This window comes from Canis lupus, chromosome 24, assembly GCF_003254725.2.
Source record: "Canis lupus dingo isolate Sandy chromosome 24, ASM325472v2, whole genome shotgun sequence".
Lineage (NCBI taxonomy): Eukaryota > Metazoa > Chordata > Mammalia > Carnivora > Canidae > Canis > Canis lupus.
This window is the reverse complement of record NC_064266.1, coordinates 20,487,351-20,508,598: the sequence shown is the minus strand read 5'-3', so window position 1 is coordinate 20,508,598 and position 21,248 is coordinate 20,487,351. Positions and strand designations below refer to the sequence as shown.

General features: G+C 49.9%; 1 protein-coding gene across 2 annotated transcripts; it reads left to right on the top strand.

Annotated features, from left to right (window-relative positions):
- The first annotated feature begins 2,529 nt into the window (after positions 1-2,529).
- Positions 2,530-13,370, top strand: TRIB3 (tribbles pseudokinase 3). Of its 2 annotated transcripts, none has more exons than XM_025469610.3 (4): positions 2,530-2,589; positions 6,164-6,454; positions 7,637-7,929; positions 12,158-13,370. In XM_025469610.3, exons 2-4 carry the CDS (start codon positions 6,164-6,166, stop codon positions 12,648-12,650), a joined length of 1,077 nt encoding a protein of 358 aa, XP_025325395.1. In that variant the 5' UTR covers positions 2,530-2,589; the 3' UTR covers positions 12,651-13,370. The 2 variants fall into 2 exon arrangements, with proteins under 2 accessions (XP_025325395.1, XP_025325394.1); XM_025469609.3 differs by lacking the exon at positions 2,530-2,589 and adding an exon at positions 2,596-2,778.
- The last annotated feature ends 7,878 nt before the right edge of the window (positions 13,371-21,248 follow it).

Here is a 21,248-nt window from a genome sequence, read left to right as displayed (position 1 = left end):
GCCCTGGGCCAAAGGCAGGCGCCAAACCGCTGCGCCACCCAGGGATCCCAAAATACCAGATTTTGAATACATTAGTTTGAAAAAAATTAAATCCTCTCATTAACAATTTTTTGTTATTTGTTGAAGTGATAATATGTTAGATATATTGGATTAGATAGAATATATTATTAAAATTAATTTCACCTGCTGGTGCCTGGTAGCTCAGTCAGTTGAGTGTCCGACTCTTGATTTCGGATCAGGTCATGATCTCAGGGTCATGAGATAGGAGCCCCCTGTTGGGCTCCAGGCTCAGTGGGGAAGTCTGCTTGAGATTTTTCTCTCTCCCTCTCCCTCTCCCCCTCCCGCCTCATGCATGGATGCATTCTCTCTTTCAAATAAAGAAATCTTTAAAAAAATTATTTTTTTTGTTTTTCTTTAATGCATGACTAGAAAATTTGAAGCTACATGTGCAGCTTATATTTTATATTCTGTTGGTCTAGAGAACTGGGATTTGACATCCTCAGCTGCAACAATGTCCCTCCCAAACCTGGAGGGCCCTGCCCTGGGTGCAGTTCCTTCCAGAGGTCATATCCACTCGTCTGGGTGAAGGCTGCTGGGTTGCAAAGATTGTAAAATGTCCCTGGACAGTGCAGCTGCTGGAGTTAGCTGCCCCAACAAATCTCAGATCTGCTTCATACTACAAGCTGGGTGCTTTTGGGTAAGCCCCTTCCATTCACTCATCTGTAGAACAGAGGTCATAGTGCCTATCTCATTGTTCCTTAAGTGCCTCGGGCCTTTGCACTTACTTTTTCTCTGTCCCCTCAGATCTTTGCACTTTTCACCCATCTCTTCCTTAAGATTTAAGTTTAAACATCACCTTTCTGATGAACCCTCATGAAAACAGACACTCCTCAGTCATATCTGAGAGAGGGCAAATCTATCCTATTCAAACCTGTCCTATTTCTTTATTCAAGAAACTACATGACATCAATTTTAAGTGATCTGGGTTATTTATTTTGTTTTCTTCATAATGGTCTGTCTTCCCACTGATTTATAAAATCTGTGAGGGCTAAGGGATGCCTGGGTGGTTCAGTGGTTGAGGGTCTGCCTTCAGCTCAGAGCTTGATCCCGGGGTCCCGAATCTGGTCCTGCATCAGACTCCCTGTGAGGAGTCTGCCTCTCCCTCTGCCTATGTCTCTGCCTCTCTCTCTCTCTCTCTCTCTCTGTGTGTGTGTGTGTCTCATGAATAAATAAATAAAATCTTAAAAAAAAAAATCTGTGAGGGCAGGGATTGGCCAATCTTGTCACTGCATTTAGAGTCCCCAGCATTTAGAACAGGGTCTGACACAGCATGAACAAAGTTATGAATGTATGAGCAAACCCGGTACAGTGCTGGCTTCATAGAGAAGCTCAAAAAATAACCAACTCCACCTTTCTTTGTCCCTTACTGCTGTGGGATTTTCCACTTGACTCTAGGTGTCCTGGCATAGAAAATGATTTCATTAGTCCCTCCCTGGCAGGGGAGTCTCCAGGGTTAAATGAGATCCCAGAACACCCTGGTGCACCCTGAAGGTCCTTAGACACAGGTGAGCTGATCCCTGGGGTTCTGGAACCTGAGAAACAAAGGTAACTCCACCCACCATTCATCCAGTCTCTGCCTGGAGGAGTATTTTTTTACACTGGTACATTCAGACATCAAGACCTAAAAGGGATTTCCAAGAAAGGTGCTGGACTCTGGGGCTGCACAAGGATTTGGCTTGCCAAACAGTAAGTGGCCCCAGCGCCTCCTTGGCTTAGGGTGCAAATCCTGTTATGGGTGCCTTCCCCTCTGAGCCTCATTCTATTCATTGAGCACTTAGGACGTGCCTACCACATAGTTCTAAGCATTTTCTCCCAGTGAAAACCTTATGAAGTGAATACTCCTATAAACCCATTTTACAGAGGAGGAACTTCAGCTCCAACAGGGTTTGAAGTAGCTTTCCTGAGGTTGCACAGTGCATCTGTGGAAAGCTAGGGGTGCACTCTTAGGCAGGCTGGTTCTAGGGCACTGGCTCTTTACCATGAGGCTGCACCGCCTCTCTCCAAAGAACCTTGTGAGGCCTGCCCCAGCTCAGGTCTTCTCCCCAAGGGACCACACTAGTTCTTCTGAGTCCTGAGTCAGCTCCTAAGTCTGCAGTCTTTGCAAAGCTCCAGGGCTGCTTTCCCAGCGCTGGGCCTCACTGTAGGATGGGGGGAGCAGAGCTTTCTGCCTGCCCAGGGTCCTCCTAAAGGTTAATCAAGCAATGGTGGGAAGGTTCTTTATAAACAGGAAAGCACCCGGGAACTGTCACAGTTTGCTCTTTTTCTCCTCTGCATCCTGAGATGGAAGGATGTTCTCCCTCATTTCACGTACGGGTAAACTGAGGCTCAGAAAAGCTCTTTCCAAAGCGATAGGGAGAGGCAGCGGGGGTGGTCTGCGCGGGGCCGGTGGGGGAGGAGGCGGAGCCCAGGCACCCCTGGAGGCCGGGTGAGGCGAGAGGGGCGGGGCGGGGCGGGGCGCGCGGGGGCGGGGCTCCCGGGGATGGTGCAATCCCGGGCCTGAGCGCATCAGGCGGCGGCCGATTAGCCCAGGTTTGCATCACCCGGGCCGGGGCCGGGGCCGTCGCGGGCGCCGGGAGACACTGGCAGCGGAAGCGCGGGCGGCTCCGCACGTGTCCGGCTGCCGGGGGCCGGGGGCCCGAGCTCAGTCGCGTCGCAGCGGGCCCCCCGCCACGTGGGAGAGCCCGGGCGGCCCCGGACCCCGCCGCACGCCCGGTAGAGGTACCCAGGGGGCCCGAGAGGGGCCGGGAGCGGGCGGGAGGGGCGCACCCGCGAGGGTGGCGGCGGCGGTCTCCCGGGGGCTGAGGGTGGCGGGGCGGAGACGTGGGAGTGTCGCCCCGAAAGGCGAGTGTGGGGCGGGGGAAGGCGTGTGTGAGGGGCCCGTGGGCGTCGCTGGGGACTCTGCAGGGTCTGTGTCACTGTAGAGTGAGCCTGCGGGGTTGGGGGGATGTGTCCCGGCGGACGGTGCGGGCGGTGGGGAGGGCTGCGCACCTGGTGGCAGGTGTCCGCTGAGCGGGGGACACGCTGGGGCCGCGCTGGGGTGTCCTGGGGTGGGTGCAGGGCGAGTGGAGCGAGGCCGCCGCGCGCGGGTGCGGGACCCCGGAGCGCACGGAGCGTCGGCCGCAGGTGCGCACCTGGCGCTGCGGCCGCGGGTTGCGGGTTGTACTGCGCGCGTGTGCGGTTCGCGCCTGCGGACCCCGGGTGTGCGGGGCTGGGGCCCAGGTCCGCCCCTTCTCGCAGCCCCGGGGCCGGCCTCCCTCCGTAGCTTCTCCGCCTCTCGCCTCTCGCCGCTCCGTTTCCGCTGAATCCTCGGCCTCAGGACACCCGCTGCCCGCCGCTTCCGCTCCCACGGGAGGAGCCGGGCTGGGGAGGGCGGGGCGAGGGCCCGTGGGGGGATGGGGCGCGTGTCAGACCTTGCCTGTGACCTTACTGCTGTCCGCCGTGCGCGGCGAGTGTGTGTGTATGCCTGCACGCTTGTCCACAGAGGACGAGATGCGTGTCCTTAACGATGTGCATGCTCCCCTCTGCCCTTAATGTGGTGTCTCAGCTGGCTGGCTTGGACAACCTGTGCGTTTGAGAGGTGTGTGTACACCTGTCTGCTCTGGGTTCTGTGAGTGTGTGCTTGGTATGACCTGCCCTGGTTCCCCTAGAGGTGTCAGGAAACAGCAAGAGGTAGATATTGGGGGCTGCTCCATCCTACAGTGGAGATTCTAGTCCTGCAGTGTGGTCTGCAAAGTCCCTTGCTCAGTTACAGTAACTCCACCTGCCCCATGGAGCTTATCCCAAGCCCCACCCACCTCTGAGGCATGGATATGGCCAAGCAGCCTGGTGTGCTGATGTGGCCACAGGAGAGCCGCCCCAGCCACAGTCCGAAGGAGAGCACTGAAGGACCTCCGGCTATGAATAGTAGTAGCAATGGGCTGACAGTGGTGATCATTTACTGACACCCACCCTGCAACAGGGTCACTAAATTATTTGTGCTTTTATTTCATCATCGCAAAAAATCATATGGACTTTGCATCCTGCTCCCTCTTTACAGATGAGGGCACTGAGGCTGGGGAAGACTGCAGGACTTGCCCAGAGCTACCCAGCTGGGAAAAGTCTGAGCCAGGATTAGGAATATCTGACTACAAGAATATCTGACTACAGCCACCTGCTGTTTCATTCTTACCACATTGGGATTATGGCCTTTCACTCAATGTGGAGTATCCTTCCCAAGGCATCCCATGCTTTTGGGATTTTGGGAGTACGTGGCCCTCAGTTTGAGAATGGTCTCTGAGAGATGTTTTCTGCCCCCGACCTTTGGGAAAGTCTTTAACTGGGCTGAAGTCTATATCCTGCTAATGTCTTATACCTGGGCTCCTTGTCCCTCATCTGGATCCTGAATGGGTAGGCAGATGGGTCCTAGAGAGAACTTCTCTGCCCTGACTGCCATTGCAGTCTCCTCCATCCACCGCATACACAGTTACACAGCTGCCCTGCTGATGGCTTCCGCCGTAGTTGAATGAATTGGGGCCTTTGAGAGGCCTCCCCCTGCTTGCCTTACTTCTTACCTGATGGTGAAACCTAGCTGTCTATGGACTAACTCTGCACATTGACCTGTGATTCTGATCACTCTTGGGCCATCAGGCAATAGTAAAATTCACATTTGAAAAAAAAAAATACACTCTTTTTTGAAATACTCAGCAATAAATTAATGCAGAATCTTTATTTGAAACTACTGAAACTGAAAATTCCCTTGCCTCCCTACCAAATCCTTTCCTCTGTTGGAGTCCTCCCAGAAGGCCAGGAGCTACTGTGGCCAGTTTAGTCTGGGTCATTCCAGAATTTGTCCTGTACATTTACATATCTACATACATGCAAATATGAAGATTTTTTTTTTTAATGCTGGTGGGTTTTTTTTTTTACAAGAATAAGATCATCTCCAGGTATATTGTTTAGCAGTTTGCTTTGTTCTTTGGACAATATATTCATTCTAGAGCTTACATTTATATATACATTCAGTACATATGTCATTCATTCATCATCCCTCTCTCCCTCCCTCCCAGTCACAGGTCCTAGCTCCTTGCACTAGGAGCAAGTGTCCTTGTGACACTTTTTTTTTTTTTTTAAGATTTTATTTATTCATTAGAAACAGAGAGAGGAAAAGAGAGAGACAGAGAGACACAGGCTCCATATAGGGACTTGATCCCGGGCCTCTAGGATCACACCCTGGACTGAAGGTGGCGCCAAACCGCTAAGCCGCCAAGCCACCGGGCCTGCCTTCGTGTGACGCTTTGCTGGAGTGCAAAGTCCCTCTTCTTCCCTCTCACCACCACTAAGTCCATCTCTCCACTTTGTTTCTTCTTTTTTGTTGTTTTTGTTTTCATTTAACAGTTCACTTAGGAGATCTTTCCAGTTAGCACATAAAGAGTTTTTCTTTTTCTCTCTTTTTTTAAGTATACCCAGCATGGGGCTTGAACTCCCAGCCCTGGGATCAAGAATCCTATGCTCGAGCCAGAGAGGTGCTCCCCAAGAGTTGTCTCAATTTTGGAGTGCCTAGCTGGCTCAGTTGGAGGAGCACATGACTTGATCTTGGGGTCGTGAGTTCGAGCCCCATGTTGAGTATAAAGATTATTAAATAAATAAATAAATAAAAGTCTTCTCAATCTTAAATGGTACAATTGTTTCATATAACAGATGAAACATGTAATTTATTTAACCAGTTCCCTAATGATGGATGTTCAGTTGATTGTATCATGTGGGCCCGGGGTGACTATGCCTGCATCATTATATGGGTGTGTACAGAGCTTCCTGTCCCCTTCCAGAGCTGTATAGTAGTCTGTCGTGTGGCTATACCATATTTTACCAGCCCCCTACTGCTGGCCACTTGGGGGTGTTTCCCGCCTTTTGCTATAAGATATAAGACTCTCCTGAACAGCCTTTTGGGTGTTTAATTTTTTTGGTGAGCATTTTAATTGGAGGATAAATTCCCAGACCTGGGAAACTCAGTCAAGGAGTGCATTTGTTGGTTTAATGCACACTGCCAAGTCACCCCCCATGACAGCGAGGGAAGAGTAGGGCCACCAAACAGCTTCCCTTCAGTGCTTTTTCCCCTTTTTTGTAGATGCGAGCCACCCCCCTGGCTGCTGCTGCGGGTGCCCCCTCCAGGAGAAAGCGGTTCAAGTTGGACAATGAGCTAGACACTGAGTGTCCCACCCGGAAACCAGCTGGAAGTGGGCCCCAGTCCAAGCTGCCCCCCTGCCCGCCACCCCTGAGCCCTCCACCTGCTCCGGCCCGGGCCCTCCCCGTGACCACTGCCTCCCGGCTTGGGCCCTACATCCTCCTGGAGCCCAAGGAAGGTGGCCGTGCCTACCGGGCCTTGCACTGCCCCACAGGCACTGAGTACACCTGCAAGGTAAGTCCCCTGCGGTCGCTCTCCCCTAGTATCCCAGTGGCCTGGAATGGGCCATGGCTCCAGAGGATTGTCAGGGCCGAGGGGTCCGTAAGTTACTTTGTTCCTGTGTTTATTGAGGAAGCAGCCAGTGAGCCCCCAGCTCTCTGCCAGGCCCTGGGCTAGGCTGAGACCAGAGAGGTAAACCCAACATTACCAGCCCTGGAGGAGTTCACAGCTTAGGCCCTAGAGTATGACACATGCCCCAGGGGTGGTGCTTAGGGGCCAGGGGAGCACAGAGCAGGAGCCTCCAATGTATTCAAGGGGGATGTTAGAAAAGGATGAGCAGGAGTTAGCCAGGGAGAAGTAGGGGAATGGAGGTCCGGGCAGGGGAGGCAGCCTGGAGGAGCAAGAGTATGGGGCATCAGAGGATTCAAAGGACTTCACCATGGCCAGAGCAGAGAGGGGCAGGAGATGAGGGCTGGCAGCCACTGGTTGTGAAAGCATGAGAGAGGAGCTCACACTGGACTGCGGGGAGCCCCTGAAGATATTCACACTAGGTAAGGGTGAGGTGGAGTAGACATCAGAATGCCTGGGACCCTGGAGGTCATTGGGCCTACCCTGTGACCATCTGGCAGATGGAAAGACTGAGGTCAAGAGGGGAGAGCCAAGAGGGGAGAGCAAGGGGAAGTCTTGCTTCCTTTGCAAGACTGTATGGGACTCTGGACATCAGGAGGGCAGGGACCATGGCTGGCAGTCCGGTTGGATCCCTGGCGCTGGCCCAGGCCGCCGTGCAGTGCCTGCGTGTACAGTGAATGAGAGGGCGGGCAGGCAGTGAATCCCAGAGAATGGGAGCTGTGAGGACCGTGATAAAGTGACTTGTGCGCTCTCTGCTCTCCTGGATTGCCCCGGCCTTGGGGGTTATTTTCGTTTGCGTTGCCTACTATTTCCCAGTTATCTGAAGGTTAAGGCCATGTGAGGTTGCAGGGGAGAGCGCAGACAATGGAGCATGGAGTCGGGCGTGAGCCTGCCACTGCCTGGCTGCCTGGCCTCTCAGCCCCGCTGGGGTGGAGTGGCTGGCTGCTGGAGGGCCCCGCAGCAGTAGGGCCTAAGCCCTTGGCTGCCACTGGTTCCCAGGCCAGCCCGGCCTCCACCTGCCACCTGTCACCTGTCAGCACCTGCGCTGACGCCGTGCCCCGCCCACAGGTGTACCCGGTCGGCGAGGCCCTGGCCGTGCTGGAGCCCTACTCCCGACTGCCCCCGCAAGGACACGTGGCCCGGCCCGCCGACGTCGTGGCGGGTCCCCGCCACCTCTACACCTTTTTCCCGCGGCCGCACGGGGACATGCACAGCCTGGTGCGCCGCCGCCGCCGCCTCCCGGAGCCCGAAGCCGCCGCGCTCTTCCGCCAGATGGCCGCGGCCCTGGCGCACTGCCACCAGCACGGGCTGGTCCTGCGCGATCTCAAGCTGCGGCGCTTCGTCTTCACCGACCACCAGAGGTGAGTGTGGTCCCAGAGACCCTCATCACAGACATCCTGAGGAGATGGGCCATGATGGGGAAACTGAGGCCCACGAAGGCAAAGTGACTTACATACACACAGAACGGAGAAGCCGGGACTAGCACCTCTGCCTGGTACCCAGGGACAGGTTGGCTCCCGCCTAATGAAAGCCCCCGGGCTGGAGCATGGCCTTTGTGACAGTCATAGTAGCTGACAGTGATGAAGAGCTTGGCTACAGTGTCTGACTCTGCCAAGATCCTTACAAATATAAGGGAGGCACTATTATTGTTCCCATAGGCCAGGTGAGGAAACAGGCCCAGAGCATCAAGCAACACCCAAGATTCCACAGCTAAATAAATAGCAGAGCCCAGATGTGACTCCAGAGAGGTCCTGATCCACCCTAAGAAGTGGGAGGCCTGGCTGGACTTACCTGCTGACTCTGGGTGACCTAGGGTCTTTGGACCTGTTTCCCCATTGGTAAGGCCAAGGGCTGCATTGTCAAGATGTTTTCAGGATGTCATGGTCACAGACAACAAGCCACCACAGGCCTTAAGGTTCCTCACCTGGGAACTTTTTCTGTGAAACAATCAGTGATTTTTGGAGGGAGAGAGCAGAAGGAGAGCTGGTGTTCTTTCCCCTCCCCCACACCCTGGGGGTGTGCAGGGGGCATCAGGGAGCACAGCTAGCCTATCAGGTCCACATGAATGTCCATCAGGAGCATGGGTTGCATTTCAAGATTTTTTGTGTGGGGGAAGGAGGGCAACCCCATTGCACATTTTTTAATGGATTTTTTTTTTTTTAAGTAATCTCTACCCCCAATAATCAGGCTCAAACTTATGACCTCGGGATCAAGAGTCGCATGCTCTTCCAACTGAGCCAGCCAGGCACCACCCCCCATTGCACATTTTAAACTTTTTGAAATACTTTTAGACTTTCAGAAAAGTTTCAAAAATAGTGCAAAGAGTTTCCATATCTCCTTCACCTGCTTCCCTTAATGTTACCTTCTCACATAGCCACAGAACAACTATCAAAACTAAGAAATTGGGGCACCTGGGTGGCTCAGTTGGTTAAGCATCCGACTCTTGGTTTCAGCTCAGGTTATGATCTCAGGGTCATGAGATCGAGTCCTGCATGGAGCCCTATGTGGGGCTCTGTGCTCAGGGCTGAGTCTGCTTGAGATTCTGTCCCTCTCCCTGCCCCCACTCACACATGCGCTCTCTCTCTCAAATAAATAAAATCTTAAAAAAAAAAAAAAAAAAAAAGAAGAGTACTACAAGAGTGATAGGCCCCTCTCAGCACGCCTTGTCAGGAGACATGTGGTGATACATAGTACTGTGATGTTAACCTCAGTCATTTGGTTAAGGTGGTTTCTGCCATGTTTCTCTACTGTAACATTCCTAATTTACCCTTTGTAATTTTTTTAAAAAGATTTTATTTGGGCAGCCTGGGTGGCTCAGTGGTTTAGTGCCTCCTTCAGCCCAGGGCATGATCTTGGAGACCCTGGATCGAGTCATTGATCATTTAATATTTTAATATTAATTAAATTAATTAACTTCAATTAATTTTAATGAATAAAAATTAATTAATTAATCAATTAAATATTTAATATTTAAATTTTTAAAAGATTTTATTTATTTATTCAATGAGAGACACACAGAGAGAGAGAGAGGCAGAGACACAGGCAGAGGAAGAAGCAGGCTCCAAGCAGGAACCTGATGTGGGACTTGATCCCTGATCCCAGGACCACGCCCTGAGCCATCCCAGGCAGGCAGGCACTCAACCGCCGAGCCACCCAGGTGTCCCTACCATTTGTAATTAAAAGGTATTGGGACGTTTGGGTGGCTCAGTGGTTGAGCATCTGCCTTTGGCTCAGAACGTGATCACCCCATCCCGGGATCGAGTCCCACATTGGGCTCCCTGCAATGGGGCCTGCTTCTCCCTCTGCCTCTCTCTCTGTGTCTTTCATGAATAAGTAAGTAAAATCTTTAATAAATAAATAAAAAGTATTTACCTTTTGGGGCGCCTGAGTGGCTCAGTCAGTTAAGCATCTGCCTTAGGCTCTGGTCATGATCACAGGGTCCTAGGATTAAGCCCCACATCTGGCTCCCTGTTCAGCGGGGAGACTGCTTCTCCCTCTCCCTCTGCCTGCTACTCCCCCTGCTTGTGGTCTCTCTCTCTCTCTGTCAAACTAAATAAAATCTTTTTTAAAATTTTTAAAAATACATACATACACACATACATACCTTGGGCAGGTACTTCAAGGCCATGAGTATAAATACTGTTTCTCCTCAAACTTACCCACGGATTTCACAGGGCATCCACCTTGCCTGTAGCAGTTACTACTGTAATGCTTACCTAAGGGTGATTTTCTATTTCCTTCTACATTTTATTCTATAAGGAACATCCTTTAGTAAGAAGTAGAATGTAAATTTTGTAATGATTTTTAAGCTAATACACAGCTTCAAATAATTTTGAACTTAGGGCAAGTTTCATTACCCACAGGCCTGCCAAGGTGAAAAAGTGCTTCTTTTTTTTTTTTTTTTTTTTTTTGAAAAAGTGCTTCTTTGTCTTTTTAAGGCAATAGTTTGCGAAGCACTGTTTATAGAAGAGGGCTGGTGGAGTCAGACCTGGCTTTGAATCTTGGTTCTACATTTTTATCTGCTCTTTGGTCTTGAACCATGGCTTCACCTGCCTGAGCCTTGATTTTTTTCATCTGTAAAATGGGCCAAGCACCACCCAGAGCTATGATTCACAGGACTGGTCAATGTTTGTGAAATGCCAGCGGACACCCAGGAAATGGTGTCATAGAATAATCTTAATAGCAGTGGTAATTTTTTAAAAAGTGGCATTGGTAACAATGTTTATTATTAAAGTAACCCAGAGGGGATCCCTGGGTGGCGCAGTGGTTTGGCGCCTGCCTTTGGCCCAGGGCGCGATCCTGGAGAACCGGGATCGAGTCCCATGTCGGGCTCCCGGTGTATGGAGCCTGCTTCTCCCTCTGCCTGTGTCTCTGCCTCTCTCCCTCTCTCTCTCTCTCTCTCTCTCTGTGACTATCGTAAATAAATAAAAATTTAAAAATAAATCAATCAATAAATAAATAAAGTAACTCAGAGTGCTCTGTGGAAATTGTTTAAAGTGGAAGTTGCAAGTGGGTTACACACACTTTTTTTTTTCTTGCCTCATTTACATGTTCATTTGTTGTTGGTGGGTTTTTTTTAAAGATTTTATTCATTTATTCATGAGAGAAAGCGAGAGAGGCAGAAATACAGGCCGAGGTTGAAGCAGGCTCCATGCAGGGAGCCCGACCCAGGACCCGATCCCAGGTCCCCAGGATCACGCCTTGGGCTGTAGGTGGCGCTAAACCGCTGAGCCACCTTGGCTGCCCTGTTCATTTGTTTTTGATTGAAATTGGCTGCCAACGTTTGAAAAGTGGGATTTTTCATTAGAATCTGATTTCTGGCTTCTCTTGGGGAAAAATGGGAACGTGGGGCCACTTTGGGAACGGTGAGAGGTTCACAGCCATGGCGCTTAGTAGGTGAGAGCTGGGGCTGTGAGACGGACTGTGAGGACGAAATGAGACACACCAGGTAATGAGTTTGGCTCTGGGTCAGGTACCCAGGGGACACCCCATAATATCCACTGTAATGTTGTGAGCCGTGCCCTTTCAGGCAGGGTTTGTGTTGAGGTGTTTGGCATGGTCTCCACTTCTATTTCTCTCACTTTATTACCTGCTTGGATCCTGTTTGCCTCTGGTTAAGGAGAGGCTTAGTGTTCTTGGCCCCCTCGTCCCCTCCCCAAGGGACTATTGGAAATGGGCTCCTCTCAGAGTCCTAGTTCAAACTGAATTGCTCTGTGGCCTTGAGAAATGACTTAATACCTCTGAGCCTGGTAAAATGGGTAAAATGTGATTAATCAACCACTCAATTCTGCCAAATGCCAGCCAGCGCTCAGAAACTGGGTGCCATTAAGGGTGATAGTGTGGGGACACCCGGGTGTCTCTGGTTGAGCACCTGCCTTCGGCTCAGGCCGTGATCTCAGGGTCCCGGGATCGAGTCCCGCATCGGGTTCCCCACGGGGAGCCTGCTTCTCCCTCTGCCTGTGTCTCCGCCTCTCTCTGTGTCTCTCATGAATAAATAAATAAAATATATTTTTTAAAGGGGGTGATAGTGAGGGGTGGCGGCATGGGAGTCCCCGTGAGAGCTGACCCCTCTGTCTCCACCTGCCACAGGACAAAGCTGGTGCTGGAGAACCTGGAGGACGCCTGTGTGCTGACCGGGCCCGACGACTCCCTGTGGGACAAGCACGCGTGCCCAGCCTACGTGGGGCCCGAGATCCTCAGCTCCAAGGCCTCGTACTCGGGCAAGGCCGCCGATGTCTGGAGCCTGGGCGTGGCGCTCTTCACCATGCTGGCGGGCCACTACCCCTTCCAGGACTCAGAGCCTGTCCTGCTCTTTGGCAAGATCCGCCGCGGTGCCTTTGCCCTGCCTGAGGGCCTCTCCGCTCCCGCGCGCTGCCTGGTCCGCTGCCTCCTGCGACGGGAGCCAGCTGAGCGGCTCACAGCCGCGGGCATCCTGCTGCACCCTTGGCTGCGAGAGGACCCGATCCCCTCAGCTCCACCCCGATCCCACCTCTGGGAGGCTGACCAGGTGGTCCCCGAAGGGCCAGGGTTAGAGGAGGCCGAGGAAGAGGAGGGAGAAGGAGAAGCGGGTCTATATGGCTAGGTAGGCCTAGACTCTCGGCCGCAAACAGTGGACCGAGTTTGGGGTATCTCCAAGCTCTCTCCTGCCTTTTTTTGTTTTTTGCACTGAGCCAAACCTTAGTGCCTTCTAGAAGGGAGAAAGGAAGAAGCATGTGTGGAGTGTGCTGCATGCACACCTGTGTGGTTCCTCACACCTGTATACACAGGCTTCTGCATTTAACAAACCCCTTCTAGGGAGCTCATTGGGTGCCAAACTGTGTTCTGGGTACTGAGAACACAGTGAACGGAAGAGAAAACTGCTCACAGAGTTCACAACACCTTTCCATGCATCCCAGGTCATGACTTCTGACCTGGGATGGTCCCTCTCACAATCCCTGTGCCAAAGGCTCCAGGCCTCCCCCTTGCAACTCAGGTCAGTTCTCCAGTGCCCAGGTCTAGGAATCGTGCTCCCAGCAGCTCTGTCTTCTCTGTTCAGGCCCAAGCCAAGGATTCAGGCTGGCAGCTCACCAGTTCAAACTATGAGGCTGGTCCTCATCTAACTCAAGGAGTGATTTGGGAGGAGGCTCCATGGCTCTCCACCTCTAGCCTGAGCACCATAGTTGGGGGACAGAGGAGGCAGGGTCTTCCCCCTGACCTCCTGGAAAGTCCCAAGCTCTATTCTGGGTTTTGGATCAACACTATAGGTTTTTTTTGCCATAAGAATATATTTTTACCTTGTGCCTAATAAAGGAATTATGAGATATTTTAATGTCTCTTGGACATTTCTTCTAGTCTCTCCTCCCCATATCTTCTTAGTTTTCCCTGCCCCGTGGTGAGGCCAGAGGCTTATGTCTCCACCTCCGCTGAGTAGTTCGCGAGAACAGATTCCCTGCAGCCCGGGGGGTCTTGCGTGCTCCCTCTGTTCCTTCTGGAGGCAGTAGTGTTTCTGTTAGGGTCCTTTTTGGCTGCAAGTAACAGAAACCCTAATTAGCCATGCCAACCCTCCAGCCGCAGGTGGGTGTGGCCCTCTTGAGGCTCATGCTCCATGTAGAAGGGGCAGTCACCTGAGCAAAGTCAAATTCTGGGAGGAGGCAGTGGTAGAAAGCCCAAGAAGAACTGAAGTGTCCTGATCAATAACCTGCTGGCTGCAGACACATGAGGGAGACCATGCTAGACCATCCAGCCACCAGTCTGCAAATGCACAGATCAGCCAGGCTGGCCACAACCAGAAGACTTGACACAGGACCATGAGCTAAGTAAAGTGATCTTGTTTTAAGCTAGTGAGTTTTGGGGTGTTTTGTTACACAGCAAAAGCTAACTGATAGGGACAAGTCAGCCTTCTCTCTATGCACCCAAGATTGCCGGGGACAGGGCCTCAAGTTTTCTTCTTTTCCCTCTCAGCTTTCAACAGACAGTTGGAACCACACAAATTAACAGGTGCCATTCCTCACAAGCTGAGTGTCCTCCCCAGTACCAGCAGAGTACAGGGAAGGGAGACAAACTCATATAAAATGGGGGTGCCAGGCAGCCCAGGTGGCTCAGCGGTTTAGCACCGCCTTCAGCCCAGGGTGTGATCCTGGAGACCCGGGATCGAGTCCCATGTCGGGCTCCTTGCATGGAACCTGCTTCTCCCTCTGCCTGTGTCTCTGCCTCTCTCTCTCTCTCTCTGTTTCTCTCATGAATAAATAAATAAAATCTTTTAAAAAATGGGGGTGCCAAGTGGCAGGTACTGTGCCAACCTTTTATCTACATTACACAGAGGAACGCATTTAATTCTCACACTAACCCTATGAATGCGGTTGTCATTTTACAGGTAAGAAAAATGTGGTTTAGAGAGAAGGCTCATCCAAGACCACACAACAGAGAAAAAGACTCACCTGGTTTTGCCTTGAAGTGGGGACTTCTGATAGGGCTGCTCAGAGGCTGCCTCATGAAAACTGGCATATAAGGGGCACCTGGGTGGCTCAGTCTGATAAGTTGCTGCCTTTGGCTCAGGTTATGATCCCAGGGTCCTGGGATGGAGCCCCGAATTGGGTTCCCTGCCCAGCAAGGAGTCTGCTTCTCCCTCTCCCTCTGCCACTCACTCTGCTTGTGCTTGCAAATAAATCAATAAATAATAAATAAAATCTTTAAAAAATGAAAACTGGCACATAAAAATGCAAAATCCATTCTCGACCAAGTAATGCCTGTGGCCACATCCCTGATGCAATTAGTGGGACCTTTCATGTTCTCTTTATATTCATATAATGATCATCATAAAAGTTTTACAATATTAAATGTAATACATATTACTGCAAGTGAGGGACTATAGGAGATTTAATTGGCAGTTTTCTGTATAACTGGTACCTAAACACAAAAGATAATATTGTGGCCTGCCCAATTATTTACTTATTTTAGCAATTCTACCCCTTTTATGAATGATGGCTGCGGGCTGGGCGTCGTGCCAGATGGACACAGACGTGATGCCTCTGTTCAAGGTCTCAGTCCAATAGCTGAGCCAGACGTTGAACAGGTAACCACACAACTGAAGAAACTAATTACATCTGTGGTAAGTTCTTCAAGGCTAAAGTGGGCGTCATCAAATATTCCAGGTCCTCCCCTACCTGCTCGGCCCTCCTGTACAGTCACATGAGTAGTTCTGACCAATGGAGTGTGTGCAGGAGTGCCTCTGCGGGAGATCCCTTCTGGGCTGGGGCCTCGGAGACCTGGGGACCCTCCACCCCTCTCAGCCCTAACACAGGCACCTTGAGGCCCTGGTTCCTTTAGCTAGGAGCCTTAGCTATGAGATAGAAGAGGACCGACAGATTCACACTGGTTTTTTTTGTTTTGTTTTGTTTTGTTTTTAAGATTTTATTTATTTATTCATGAGAGACACACAGAGAGAGGCAGAGACATAGGCAGAGGGAGAAGCAGGCTTCCTGCGGGGAGCCTGATGCAGGACTCGATCCCAGGACCCCAGGATCACGCCCTGAGCCGAAGGGAGATGATCAACTACGGAGCCACCCAGGTGCCCTCCACACTGGATTTTACTGAGCAAGACGTGAAGCTCCCTGGGTGAGGTTTTGCAATTTGGAGTTTGTCCTGTTGGGCAGGTAGTGTTAATTACCACGACTTAGGAAAATTTGCCCTAAGTGAGAGGAGGAAACTTCTCTCTTCCGGTGACGAGGCTGTAGCAGTCTTTGCTGCATGACAAACACCAAAACTTCATGGTCCCTGATTCTCGGGGTGGGCCGAGTGGGCTGGATGCTGCGGGCTCACTCCCAGGGTCGCGGGCAGCCGCAGCCAGGTCGGTGCCCAGGCTTGCTGCTGGCTGTGTGTCGTCTGTCTGTCAGGCAGCAGGCTCTAAGGATGGGCTCAGAGCCTCAGCTCTGTTCCAAAAGGTCTCGGCCTCCAAGAAGCTTAACCCCTGCCCCTTCACATGGTGGTCTTGGGTGGTCTTGGGTCTTGGTCTTTTTTTTCAAAAAGCCACAAGAGAAAAAAAAAAAAAAAAGCCACAAGAGAAGACAGATGCCAATGTGCGAGCTGTGCTGGTGTTACACCACCAAATGTCCCATTGGCCAAAGCATGTCACACAGCCAGATTCAGGGGGTGGGAAAACAGATTCTCCCTCTTGATGGAAGGAGCTGAAAGTGATTTATGCCTTTTTATTCACTTATTTATTTTAATAGACAACACGAGATATACTTGATTAAAGAAGTTGACCACTGTGTACATAAAACTGACCCTGTAGGTTGTGTGTTCCTGGACAAATTGCTTGGTGTCTCTGGGCCCCAGCCTGTTCCTCTCCTCTCCATGTAACTAAGCCTTGCCTTGCTTTTGAGACTGGACTTGGAGACTTTGTAAGAGTGGGCCAGCCCTCCCCTGTACCTCTGAAGCCTGCAGAACAGAGTCTCAGATGGGGTTGGCCAGTTTGCAAGGCTTGGGGTGCTTGTTTACAAGGCAGATCTCTAAACTCTCCTGACCTGTGAGTCAGGCCACCTTGGGTTGTGTATTTTAACAAGCTCCCTGGGTGATGCTACTGAGCATCTGATTTGGAGAACTTCTGTATTTGGAGAAATACTGACTCCTTGGGGACTCAGAGCTCATTTCAGCTTGTTTGACCCCAACCCAGGAATAAAATGGGTCTAAGTTCCACCTGCCTATGATGCCAGGATGGGCTCACAGGTATGAGAGGGCTCTATCAGGGGTCACATCTGAGTCACCAAGGAGTGACATTCTATCTCTGTTGTGTGTGTGAGTTACATAAGGCCAGGGGCTATACTTTGTTCGTAACTGTCTCTCCAGCTCCTAGAACAGTGCTTGGCACACTGAGCTCCTCAATTAAATATCTGTCAAATGGTTAAATGAAAGTGGTTGCTATGCAGATCCTACATGGCTAGAACAAAGCAGGACACTTGTTAGGGATGGTTAATGTTTACTGAGGATACATCACATGCCAGGCATGGCTCTGAATACTTTATATGCCCTATCTCATTTCACATGTGATAGCCAGCCTCTAAGATGACCCCCTCCCCCCCACCCATCCTTAACATGAGGCATTCATGGCCTTGTGTAGTTCCTCTCATCCTGAGCTGGGTTGATGCGTAAGACAAATAGGATATTGTGAAAATGAAAGAATATGACTTTTTTTTTTTTTTTGCAGTCCATAAGAAGTGTATTATGTCTTTAAGACACAATAATATTGACTCTTCTCCCAGAGAAGGATCTTTCAGACCCAGGGAGCCATTACCCAGATGAGTGGCCCATTTGTCATTTTCATAAGTAGCTGAATTCTTCCTCTTGGATTTCTTGAACCCCTAGGCCCTCCATGTATAGATAAGATAAAACACTACAATTGGTGGCACAATGCCAAAGATGCACACCCCAGTGTGGCACTGTACACTGGGGATGCCCTTGCTGTAGTGTGCAGGAAGGTGCGATGCTTGAAGGACCACAAAGCTGTATGTGGTCCCATGTTGCATCCATGTTAGATTCTGAAGCTCGCGGCCCAGGGTTGTGGTAGTGCCTCCCTCCCATACAGGGGTCACCTTGCCCTCCCCAGTCATGGGAACTGCTGCCCATTGGAAGGAGTAAGGCTTGGCCATAAAATAGATCATGGCTCCTGCCTTGCTCACCTGGATCATCTGCTCTTGGGAAAGCTAGCTGCCATGTTTCAAGGACACTCAAGTAGACCTATGGACAGATACATGTGACAAGGAACTTAGACATCCTGCAAACCAGCACCAACCAGGTGTATGAGCAGCTTTCTTGAAAGCAGATCCTCCACCCCAGTCAAGCCTTCAGATGACTGAAGCCTCAGCCAACATCTTCACCACAACCTCTGAGACTTTGAGCCAAAACCACTTCAGAAGCTGCTCCCAAATTCCTAACCCCCAGAAACTGTGTGAGATCTACATGTTTATTGTTCTAAGCCATTAAATTTTAAGGTAACTCAGTAGATATCAATAAACAATAACTGACTAGATCCTCAAAAGAGCCCCAGGAGGGAGGGACCATCATGATTACCATTATACAGAAGGGGAAGCTAAGGTCCAGAGAGGGGAAATCTTGTCCAGGGCACACAGATAGTGAACAGTGGGACTGAACCCGGGTTTGGATGCCTGAAGAGTCTACCCACTGGGATGAAGGATGTCCGAAGTGAGTGCCAGCTCTGCCCTTGAAGGGCTAAGGACAGAACCAGAACACCTGAAAAAAAAATCTGCCCTCAATACACATTTGTGCAGGTAACCTCAGGGCTGACAGGACCATGACCATCATAAACCGTCAGGGCCACCAGAGGAAAACAAGGCAACAGAAGAGAAAACCAGCAGAAACACTCAGAGTTCGGATGGCAATATTATCAGACACAGATTATAAAAGAAAAATGTGTGCTGCCCTGAAATAAATAACAAGCTTGAAACTGTGGCCAAAGTATAGGAACTTATACAAGTGACAACATATTTGAAAACCCAACAGAACTTCTAAAACAAAAAATACAATAACAAAAATTAAAAATTCAAAAGCTAAGGGGTGCCTGGGTGGCTCAGTTGGTTGTCTGCCTTCTGCTTGGATGGTGGTCTTGGGGTCCTGGGATGGAGCCCTGCATCAGGCTCTCTGCTCATTGGGGAGTCTTCTTCTCCCTTTCCCTCTGTGATCTCTCTTCTCACTCTCTCAAATAAATAAATAAAATCTCTTAAAAAATAAACATTAAAACAAATTCAAAAGTTGGCTTAAACTACAGACTAGATGTGACAAAAGAGGGAATAGTGAGCTAGAAATCTAACATCAGGGACGCCTGGGTGGTTCAGCGGTTGAGCCTCTGCCTTGGGCTCAGGGCGTGATTCCGGGTCCAGGGATTGAGTCCCGCATAGGGCTCCCTGCGAGGAGTCTGCTTCTCCCTCTGCCTGTGTCTCTGCCTCTCTCTCTCTCTCTCTCTCTGTCTGTCTCTCATGAATAAATAAATAAAAATATATTTTTAAAGATTTTATTTGTTTATTCATGAGAGACACACACACACACACAGAGAGAGAGAGAGAGAGAGAGAGAGAGAGAGGCAGAGACACAGGCAGAGGGAGAAGCAGGCTCCACACAGAAGCCCGACATGGGACTCGATCCTGGGACTCCAGGATCATGCTCTGGGTCAAAGGCACGCACTAAGCCACTGAGCCACCCAGGAATTCCCAAATAAATAAAAATCTTAAAAAAAAAAAAAAGAAATCTAACATCAACCACACATCCAACAGACTCTCTAGGGGTGCCTGGCTGGCTCAGTTGATAGAGCATGTGACTCTTGATATCAGAGTCATGAGTTTGTGCCCCACATTGGGCATAGAGATTACTTAGAGAGAGAGAGAGAGACTCTATAAATTTTCACACATAAACATATTGTAGTGAAAATGCAAAAAGACAAAAAAAATCTTAGAAGTACTCAGAGGAAAAAAAAACAGATTACTTTCTAAAGAATAGTAGTACATGGATGAAGCTCAAAAACATAATGCCACGTCAAAGAAGCCAGTTACTAACGACCACACATTGTAAGATTTAATTAATATAGGAATAGGAAAACCTACAGAGATCAAAAGTAGATTAATGCTGAGGGGTTGGAGGATACCAGGTGGCAGGGTGTCTGCTAATGGGTACAAGGTTTCTCTAGGGGTGATTAAAATGTTCTAAAATTAGGGATCCCTGGGTGGCGCAGCGATTTAGCGCCTGCCTTTGGCTCAGGGCGCGATCCTGGAGACCCGGGATCGAATCCCATGTCGGGCTCCCGGTGCATGGAGCCTGCTTCTCCCTCTGCCTGTGTCTCTGACTCTCTCTCTCTCTCTGTGTGACTATCGTAAATAAATAAAAATTAAAAAAAAATGTTCTAAAATTAGATTGCGGCCATGGTTGTATATAGAAGTCTGTAAATGTACTAAAAACCATTAAATTGTACACTTTAAATAGGTGGCTCTTATAGTATATCAATTGTATGTCAATAAGGCTGTTGAAAGAAAGAACAGCTGTTAGACTGACAGGTGGTGATGTCTCAGTAGCAGCCATGGAAGCCAGAAGACAATGGAGGGCTATTGTCAAGGTGCTGAGATGCCAGCTGGAATACTCCCAGTGAAAATGTCTATCAATGGGACGCCTTTGGCTCAGGGCGTGATCCCAGGGTCCCAGGATCGAGTCCCACATCGGGCTTCATGCATGGAGCCTGCTTCTCCCACTGCCTGTGTCTCTGCCTGTGTCTCTCATGAATAAATAAATAAAATATTTTAAAAAAAGAAAATATCTATCAAGACTGAGGTCTAATTAAGATTTCAAACAGGGACGCCTGGGTGGCTCAGTGCTGGAGCATCTGCCTTAGGCTGAGGGTGTGATCTGGGGCTCCTGGGATCGAGTCCCACATCAGGCTCCCCACAGGGAGCCTGCTTCTCCTTCTGCCTGTGTCTCTACCTCTCTCTGTGTGTCTCTCATGAATAAATAAATAAAATCTTTTTTTTTTTAAAGACTTCAAACAAAGACTAAGAAAACTCCTATAGGGAATGTTAAAATAGTGGCTCTCAAACTTGACTTCTTAGAAGGGTAGAGAGTGTTGTAAGTTCCTGATGCCTGCGCCTGGCCCAAGATTCTGAATCAGCTGATCTAAGATGTGGCCTGGACAGCACTATTTTTAAAAGCTCTGCAGGCGATTTGAAAGCATAGCCCAGATTGAGAACCTCTGTGTTAAGGGATGCATTTCGGACAAATATAAGTGATCCTAGATGAAGTCAGAAATGCCTTCATCCATTTTAAGATGTAATCCTTGAGCACCTATTATACAGTTAGCAAAATAGACCAGAGTCCTGGCCTCTGGAAAAGGGAAACAGACAAAAACCCAAAATAAATAATTAAAATATGCCATTAGATAGTAATACATGCTTTAGAAGGAAAAAAAAAAGTGGGATCCCTGGGTGGCTCAGCAGTTTAGTGCCTGCCTTCAACCCAGGGCATGATCCTGGAGTCCCGGGATTGAATTCCACATCAGGCTTCTTGCATGGAGCCTGCTTCTCCCTCTGCCTGTATCTCTGCTACTCTCTCTCTCTCTCTCTCTCTCTCTCTGTGTCCCTTATGAATAAATAAAATCTTTTTTTAAAGATTTTATTTATTTATTTATTTATGAGAGAGAGAGAGAGAGAGA

Excerpts from the sequence above, each read along its gene's own strand:
- TRIB3 (XM_025469610.3), top strand. The coding sequence starts at position 6,164 with ATGCGAGCCACCCCCCTGGCTGCTGCTGCGGGTGCCCCCTCCAGGAGA. Across the intron at positions 6,455-7,636 it reads GCACTGAGTACACCTGCAAG|GTGTACCCGGTCGGCGAGGC; the intron begins GTAAGTCCCCTG and ends CCCCGCCCACAG. Across the intron at positions 7,930-12,157 it reads GTCTTCACCGACCACCAGAG|GACAAAGCTGGTGCTGGAGA; the intron begins GTGAGTGTGGTC and ends CACCTGCCACAG.